Genomic DNA, 8891 nt, shown 5'->3' on the forward strand with positions numbered 1-8891 from the left:
CATTAGCTGGGACCAGCCTTTAAGAAAAGGAGATATTAAGTTCCAAAGGAAAAACTGGAACATGGGCAGGGTTAGAGGGTGGGCTCAAAACACCAGGAACCAGCACCTTCTACACACTTAAGAGTCTGGGAGAAAAAAGGGGGTTTATTTCAGAGGCAACAGAATCAACCAGTCTACCCAGGGCAAAGCTGAGAAGTCAGGAGTATCAACCAAACCAGGCTTGGTGGGATCATCAAGCCTGTAATCTCAGCACTCAGGAGGTAGAGGCAGGAAGATTATAAATTCAAGGTCATCCTTGGCTACGTAGCATATCCAAGGCCAGCATGGGATATAGGAGACAATATAAAAAATAAACAAGCTGGAGGCTGATCTCTGTGAATTCAAGGCCAGCCTGGTTTCCAGAGTGAATTCAGGCCAGCTGTGGCTACAGGGAGACCCTGTCTCAAAAAGACAGACAAAACAAAACAAAACCCCAGTAGGACCACACTCCTACTTTGTGGTTCCATAACTGATAGCTTTGCCCAGTCAACACTAGCCCTGGTAGGCCCCTCAAGGACAGCACTTCACAGCTGAGGGTTCAACTGCCCCTCGAAGTAGAGTTTCTAAAGTCCAGGGAGCAGAGAGCATGCAGCACTCTAACCCAAGAGACCAATCTCTTCACATACTTCTTAGGAAACTAACTTGGAGAAAAGGGCCAAAACTCAACAAATCTGATAATTTTGTTTTCAATGTGAAAATTCAAGTTCATCACCAACTCCTCCTCCCCTTTAAGTCTGAGGTGAAAGGAAATAGACTGAAGGTCTTGGAGCATACAGACAGTGATGGTCAGTTTGTCTCTCCAGTGCTATCACATACTGGTGCTCAGTAAGTGCCCATTACTTCTGAACATGTACTAAGACAGGGAGCAATCTGTCCACAGTCACAGAACCCAGGATCTAGGTCTCCTGGCTGCTAGGCCAAAACTGCAAATAGTATCTGGTTCTTTTCACTTTCCAGTACTTTGGTTTAGGGTGGACTGGGAATTAGTCTTCTCCCTGTTAACAAGCATCAAAGAAAGAAGAGACCCAGTTCCCGGCATTTTTGTACATAGATTTCTCATAGATTTATTTCTGTGTCATGTTATATATAGATCTATTCATATATACCCCCCCCCTTTTATTACAATCTATATTCCCTTCCCCACCAAACTCACAATAGGGGATATAAATCCTTCCAGGATTTCTATAGGGTTTCCTAAGATAAGTATTAAGAAAGAACCATTTCTTAACATCTTAAGAAGCAGCTGTTTTAGGCTCTGGGGTCACTGAAGCAGCAGTACTCCCAGGACCCCAAGAAAGGAGAAAGGAAAGAAAAACCGTAGTGTGATGCAATTTAGGATGAAAGTATCCAGGCACGACCAGAATGGTAGATGGGTTCTGAAACTCTAAGGCTGGGATGGAGGTGGGGGCCCCCTCCCATGGCTGTTCAGATACCACCCAAGGCATGGGGAGGGAGTAGGAACCACAGATTAAGCATGCAAAGGTAGGCATGGCAGAGACCTGTGGATTGTGCTGGAGACAGCAACCTCCAACAGGACTACCAACCAACCCACCCAATGACAGGGTAATGGGCAGAAACAGTGGCCGAGTGCTTAAAGGAAGATGAGAGCAAGCATGGCAGGATGGCGGGACAGGAGGCAATGGAACACATAAGTACCACCAACAAAACATGACCTGGACCGGCCTCCTCCCCTACTACAGAGGGTGTGATCTACACTTGGGGGAGGAGAAGATGAAAAGTCATGGGCTAGTATTATCAGCTGGCCAGGGGCACAGGAAGGCTCTCTGAGGTCTCCTAAGGGGTAGGCAGGCAGGCAGCTGAGACCCCCACATCCCCAGGGGAGAAACAAGTCCTTTCAGTTCGACTTGGACCAAATCTTGGCGCTCCCTCGGAGCCTGGCAAGGGGAAGAGAGAGAAGAGAGAGAAAGAGAGAGGGGATACAAGGGATCCCCTAACTCCTGGAGAATCCCCCCATTCCCTATCCCCATGCAAAAGACTAAAGGAAGTAGAGCAGCCAAGTCCCTGAGGTAAAAGCGGGGTTCCCAGAAGCAAGCAGCTCCCGCCACATGGGCTCACCCCTTGCCCTTTGAGGCTTTCTTGCTGGGCTGGCGCTGGTTGGTGCCCGGTGCTGGCTCTCTCAGCTCAGTCAGATGTTGCTCAGGGTCCTGAGAAGTGGCTGCAGCTGCCGCCGCTGTTGTAACTTTAATAGTTTTTTTAAGGTTGGCAACCTATCAGGACGAAAGGAATGGGGAGAGTAAGGGAGGCTCCAGAGCCTGACAGGTGCTGATCATCTTACCTATCTGCATCAGCCATGTCTCAACCACTGTGCACAGGCCAGGTGCCCGGGCTTGGGAGCTGAAATCCAGCGTGTCCCCTGCCTGCTCACCTCACTCTCAATCTGCTGTTTCAGGCCTAGCTGCTGCTCCTTGTGCTGGTTAGCACGACTCACTTGCTCCTCGATGCCTGACAGTACAACCTCACAGCCCACACACCTGTGGGAATCAGGAGAGACAAACTGTCAGCAGAAGAGGGCTGTGACTGCAGACTCATTCAAAAACACCCAAAAGCCAGCCTAGGAGCTGGAATCTAAACCCTTGGCTGAGCTGGAAACCCGCTATAACAGTATGCTCAGCAACAAGAACCCTGGGATAGGATAAGAGAGCGATAAGTACTGGGAGTGATACAGACAGGCTGGGAGTAGGAACTGGAAACAAAGCAGGATAGGAAAGTCAAGCTTGGTGGCGCACACCTTTGATCACAGCACTCAGGAGGCAGAGGCAGGCAGATCTCTGTGAGATGGAGGCCAGTCTGATCTACATAGTGAGTTCCAGGCCATCTGTAGCTACAGGGAGACTCTGTCTCAAAAATCAAACAAACAAAGCCAGATACGGTGTTGCACGCCTTTACCCCCAAAAGAGGCAGGTGGATCTCTGTGAGTTCAAGGCCAGCCTGGTCTACACAGCAAGTTCCAGGCCAGCTGGGGCTACAGTAAAGTTAGACAGGGATACAAAGAGGAAAAGAACAGAGAAGCCCATGGCGTCATGCATTAGTGTACTAAACCCAGGCTGTGACAGTGACCGACCTCCAGTTAAGAGCTGTTCAAGAGCACCACTGCTGTTCCCTTCCCAAATTATACCCCAACACCTCTTACTACCCAGGCCCCCTCTGAAGTGTTTGAAGAAAGAGCTGGTTTCCGGGTCTCTTGGGCTAAACCTCTGCAGCCCAGTCCTTCCCCTCGCCCTCTTCTCTAGTGAGAAGAGAAGGGTCAAGGCTGGGAGACAAAGTTCTCACCACTCCTGCAGGGTTCGGGCAATGGCACTGAGGTCCTGGCGCTGGATGTCCCGCCCAATGCTGTAGTCAACCTCCAGCCGCTGATTCCGCTGGTCCAGGGAGCCACGCAGGACGTCAGCATACACAGCCTCAATCACAAGATCTTCTAGTTGCCGCACATTCCGCAGGGCCAGGGCCTCCAGCAACACTGCATATGGGATACACTGGGGACCGGGGGCCAGAACAGGATTTGTGGGGTTCAAAAACAGAGAAGGGCTTCCCAGAACCTTCTTCCCTCTTTTTACCCACGGCCCAGACCCACAAGTCTTCCACTCCTATTCCTAAACTATTTCCTACAAGGCAAAACAGAAGTATCCCCACCTCAAAAAAGCCACACACACACACACACACACACACACACACCCATCAACATGAAGAGGACAATCTGTTTCTTTTTGTCTTTTTGAGACAGGGTTTCCCTATAGCCCCAGCTGTCATGGAACTCACTATGGAGACCAGGCTGGCCTTGAACTCACAGAGATACGCCTGCCTCTGCCTCCCAAGTGCTGGGATTAAAGGTGTGCAACACCACATTGACTGTTTGTTTTTTTTTAAATGGTCTTTTGAAACAAAGTCTCACTTAGTAGCCCTGGCTGGATTTAATTTTGCAACAATTCTTCTCTCTCAGCCACCCAAGTGCTAGGCTTGGAAATGTGAGCCACCACACACCAAGACACATGCCAGCCCGGTCCCATGCTTCATCCCTACAGCATAGCAGGGGAGTGTGACATCTTCTTGGTATCATTCCTTTGGCCCTAGCTAAGGTATCTCATAAGATCACACTGATGGCATGGGATTGAGTAATGGGAGTGGTCTAGAGTTATTCTATTGCTTAGACTTGGCCTACTTACAGACTAGCATTTCTTTTGGGCATCTACACTCATAAGCTTGATTTCACCAAAAATCACCAGAAGGACTCGGTTCTAATTAACAACTGGGAGAATGCGGACTTAGGGTACATGACATTCAACAAAAAACTGAGTCCCTTGGGAATACAGAGATATTTCTGGGAGATATATATTTCTGGTAATATATTCTAACAAACATAAGCCCAGCATTTCACAGAACAGCCCCAACTCTGGCTCTGAGGCTTTGTTGGCATGAAACTTTGTATGGTGAATCAAACAGGAACAGCATCGTAATGGCTATTTTGACTCAAAACACTACAGAAGGTTACTTAAAACTTAAGCTGATTGAAAAATAACAACCAAACACAAACTGAGAGGCTGTTCAGCCTTAATGGCTGCAGTAATGGAGTTTAGGTACCTTGACAAAGGGGAGGAAAAGGGAGGATAGGAAGAGGCGGCAGTTGGGTCAAGGGCTGTCCTGGTGCAGACTCCCAGGGACTCACAAGATGGTCTAGACCTCACTGGCTTTGGGCTTACCTTAACTTTGGCGGCTAGAGTGACAACTGAAAGATGTCGAAGTTTATTCTTCTGAGCCTCGGTGAGTGGGGGAAGATTCCTGGCTTCAGCTAGTGAGAAAGGACATAACACTGGGAATCTGGCTTTCAGTCTCTCCTACAAGTTCTCCACACCAATTACAGTCTTCACACTAACCGTATGTAACTAAGTAGGGCATCTCAGGACATTTTTCTAAAGTCTCTCCAGAAATTGCCCTTCTCCCATCTCTATGCAGCCCCTACTTACCTAAATAGTCAGCATAGGTCCCATAGGCAAAGACCGTGAGCAGCCGGAACGTGGAGGCAAAGTCACTTTCTGCCAGCTGTAAGAATGTACGAGAAGTGACAGGAAGTACCTCTCCTGGTACCTCTTGCCTTACCCTGTTTTGAACTCAACCTTCAGACTCCATCTTTCCCAATGATACCGTTCCTGGTTCATCAAGCAGCTTTCACTACATCTTTGACCACACACCTTCTCTTTAAGGTCTCACTTCTACCTCTGGCCCTTTGTTACACTGTACAACTAATTCTACTCTAAATCAGGGTTAAAATATTCAGAATATAACATACATGCATCAGACACTGCAAATTATGTTGTTCTGGCCCACAGACAGTATATATACTAGTTTTGAATTTGATTATATCTTTAAGCATCTGAATCTACAAAGGTGTGCTTCAGCCCCTCCTCATGGGGAGGCTGCTTACATCACCCACAGTATCTCCTCTCCTACCGCTCATCCTGGCACTTGTCCCTGCAGCAATTTCTCCCCTAAGAACACTTTAAACCATGGCTACAGACCAGTATCTGCTACCCCACAAGATCTAGCAGAGTCATACATGGAGTTGGCTCTCTCAATAAACTCTTGCTAAATAAATGACTCACACATTTTTCTCCATTTATCTGATAAGCCTGAAGGGTAAACCCAGCATCTTGTACTTTTCTGGCATTCCTAGACCAGGGGCATAATACTAAACAGACACTCAATGAGAAAGTATTTCTTTTCCTTCATTGTGAGGATATACTTTAGTTTCACTGCAGATAAAATCAGGGACAAAAGAGCAAATTTTCTGTAAACCAGCAATCCAAAAAAGTCCTCTCTCTCATTCAATCATAGGCCCTTCAAAACTTGGCTATTTTCCCTTATACCAGTCTGCATCTCAGGATGCAGGCAGTGCCCCAAGTCTCAGCAATCCACTTGCTCTAAACTTAATGTCTTAACTTTACCATTTCTGTGAATCGTTCTCTTCGCTGTATTTCTAACAGTTCGCCATCTGTCTTCAGGAAGAAGACACCCTAAATGAATCAGTATATTCTACCCTTACGGAAATACAGCATAATTTAGTAAGCACCTTCCATTTGTAAGAGACTTTACACTTTCCCACAATCTTTCATCAATAACAGTGAGGGGCAGTGTTATTTTTTTTTTCCTTCCCCTTTATGTAGTTCTTAGGACTGAAAAATGGGGCCTTATGCACTGTAGGCAAGAGCTCTTTCACTAAGCTACATCCCTATTTCTTTTTGAAAAGGGTCTAAGTTACCCAGGCTTGTTCAAACTTGTGATCCTCCTGCCTTAATCTATCAAGTGCTGGGATTACAGATGTGTGCCACACACCATGCCCAGTTTTATGCAATGATGGGATGGAACCCAAGTCTCTGTGCATGCTAGGCAGGCAGTCTACCAACGGAGCTACATCCCAGACTCTCATCACCTTTTTTAAGAGAAAAATGAGGCCCTAAAATAAGTTTCTGTGATCAAGGTGACTATTAAAGAGATATTACATTGGTGGAAATAGGTTGGAACTAAGGTGTGCTATTCCGAATAACATGTTCTTTTGCTTAAAAAAAAAAATTCTGCCAGGTATGGTGACACACACCTTTAATCCCAGCACTTGGGAGGCAGAGGCAGGCAGATCTCTTGAGAGTTCAAGGCCAGCCTGGTCTACATAGCGAATTCCAGGCCAGCTGGGCCTACAGGGAGACCCTGTTTCAAAAAGACAAAAAGAAAAATTCTGCACAAGGCACAGTCAGGAAGATGCCCACAAGTTCAAGGCCAGCCTGGACTACTAGTGATACCAAAGCCAGTCAGGTATGTATGTTAAGACTGTCTCAAAAACAAAGGGCTAGTGAGGGTGGCTCAGCAGTGGAGAGTACTTACTGGCTGCTCTTGCAGAGGACCTGGGCTCAGTTCCCAGCACCCACCTGGCAGCTAACAACCATCAGACTATAACTCCAGTTCCAGGAGATCCAATACCCTCTTCTGGCCTCCTTGGCATGTAACATGGTACATTTACATACATGCAGGCAAAACACTCATACACATTAAAAAAAAATGGGGGGGGGGCAAAATACTAAGTTTTACAAATCCCTCATCGCAAAGAAAAATGGAGATGTTTATTTGATTGCTTACTTCCGGAAGCTAATCCATAAGTACCCTGTTCACCTCAGTGGCTACACAATGTGCCCATCCATTCTCTGAGGGAAACTTCTGTCTCTCGGTTCTCTGTGGGCTACACAGGCCAGCAACCCACCTCTCTAACATTGGGCATATCCAGCAGTTCCCCAAACACGTAGACACCAGGGGCTTCCAGCACCTGATGGATGAGTGTGGCCAGCGCTGCCCCCTTGGCAGACTTGGCCAGGAGCAGAAACTGCTCCTGGTTCTGCCCTGTCACCTTCACCTCCGCACTCATGGCTGCACTGAGGTGCGGGGCCCTGGTCTCGGAAGGTCTGGAGCTGCAAGGAAAGAAGATGAGACGCTAGAGCTCCCTGAGTACTGTCGGGACGGGAAGCTGAAATGTATCGAACTGGACTGAAGAGACTAAGTCACTGCAGCGAAAAGTCGGAGCTGCAACTGTCTGAAACCAGCTCTAAGGTTTGCCGGCTGCCACTCCCACCGTCTCCCCAGACCCTGGGGCCTAATCCCAGGCCCCACCACGTGCACCCCATGGAGCCCCAAGACACAAGGGGTGATGAGGGAACGGGTGGCACATGGTGTCCGCCCCAACAACTACGCACCCCCAGCTCTTAACTCGTGCCCTGCACGTGCCCGCAGCCACGTGACCTCACCCCCACGGGTGGCTTCGCCCCCTCCTTAAGGAGACTGTGGGGCCCACACCCACGGCCCACGGTGCCCGGTGATACTCTGCGGCCGCTACCTGGACACTTCTTCCAGCTCATGGGGCGGGGCCGCCGCTCCGTCACCTCCGGCAGCTGTCCCCAGCCTTTCCTGCCAGCTTCCGAAGGGTCGCTCTAGCCCGCACTTCTATGGCCAAGTTCCGGCTGCACTTCCGCTGTCACGGTGCAGGTTCCGGGAGGGCATCCTCTACTTCCGCTTTCCGACGGCCGAAGAGGCAGGGGAGGGATACAGCGGTTCTACTTTCCTGATTGGTAGCTGGGCAGAGATGCCAGACGCCTACTTGCTACTTTGTTAATATGGTGCGAGAGCGCGAGGTGCTGCGGGCGGCGGTGCTGGATAGCTCGGTGTCACCTAGAAGCTGCTGGAAATGAGATGCGGGCAGCACGCAGTTCCTGGGATGAGATGGCGCTTCAAGAAAGTGCAGAAGAAAATGGGGAGAGACGAAGAGAAAGGAAGAAATTATTAGGAGTTAGCCGTAGAGATAGTTTGGTAGTTCAAGAACTCACCTTTTTAAAAAAAAAATTTCTATTTTATGTGCATGAGTGTTTTGCCACTTGTGTGTAAGTACACCCATGTCGTGCAGTGCCCACTGAGGCCAAGAAGGCATCGGATCCCTTGGAGCTGGCGTTAAGGGCAGGTGTTTGCAACCATGTGGGTGCTGGGAATTGAACCCGGGTCCTCTGCAAGAGCAGCCAGTGCTCATAACCACTGAGCCATCTCTCCAGCCCCAGAGATCCTGTTTTTTGTTTGTTTGTTTGTTTGAAGTTTATAATGGGACCGTAGAGCTGGTTCAGCGATTAAGGCTTCTCTTGCAGAAGACCAGTGTGCGAGTCTCAGCGCCCACCTGGTGGCTAATCGCCATTCCTAACTCCAGTTCCAGGGGAATCCAATGCCCTCTTCTGACCTCTGCCGGCATTGCTTGACAGGACATGCAAGTAATACACTCCTACACATAAAAAGTTTTAAAATAAAATACATATTTG

The 8891-nt window shown here is 48.6% G+C and overlaps 1 protein-coding gene across 3 annotated transcripts; it reads right to left on the bottom strand.

Moving 5' to 3' along the window:
* Window positions 1-1077: 1077 nt before the first annotated feature.
* Cops7a (COP9 signalosome subunit 7A) lies at window positions 1078-8080 on the bottom strand. 3 transcript variants are annotated; one of them, XM_008825386.3, is made up of 8 exons: window positions 7928-8080; window positions 7301-7505; window positions 5019-5094; window positions 4755-4843; window positions 3331-3533; window positions 2426-2531; window positions 2116-2267; window positions 1078-1934 (listed from the first exon to the last, which is right to left on the bottom strand). In XM_008825386.3, exons 2-8 carry the CDS (start codon window positions 7460-7462, stop codon window positions 1895-1897), a joined length of 828 nt encoding a protein of 275 aa, XP_008823608.1. In that variant the 5' UTR covers window positions 7463-7505; window positions 7928-8080; the 3' UTR covers window positions 1078-1894. The 3 variants fall into 3 exon arrangements, with proteins under 3 accessions (XP_008823608.1, XP_008823610.1, XP_008823609.1); XM_008825388.2 differs by having other exon boundaries at window positions 7839-7986; XM_008825387.3 differs by lacking the exon at window positions 7928-8080 and adding an exon at window positions 7788-7927.
* Between the last annotated feature and the right edge of the window lie 811 nt (window positions 8081-8891).

The sequence above is a fragment of the Nannospalax galili genome, unplaced genomic scaffold (assembly GCF_000622305.1).
Source record: "Nannospalax galili isolate Female #2095 unplaced genomic scaffold, S.galili_v1.0 scaffold589, whole genome shotgun sequence".
Taxonomy (NCBI): Eukaryota; Metazoa; Chordata; class Mammalia; order Rodentia; family Spalacidae; genus Nannospalax; species Nannospalax galili.

Bases quoted from the DNA above. Each gene is read 5' to 3' on its own strand.
- Cops7a (XM_008825386.3), bottom strand. From the start codon at position 7,462: ATGAGTGCGGAGGTGAAGGTGACAGGGCAGAACCAGGAGCAGTTTCTG. The intron at 5,095-7,300 runs GTGGGTTGCTGG...ACATTCTTACAG, and splicing joins ATATGCCCAATGTTAGAGAG to CTGGCAGAAAGTGACTTTGC. The intron at 2,532-3,330 runs GTGAGAACTTTG...TGATTCCCACAG, and splicing joins GCCCGAACCCTGCAGGAGTG to GTGTGTGGGCTGTGAGGTTG.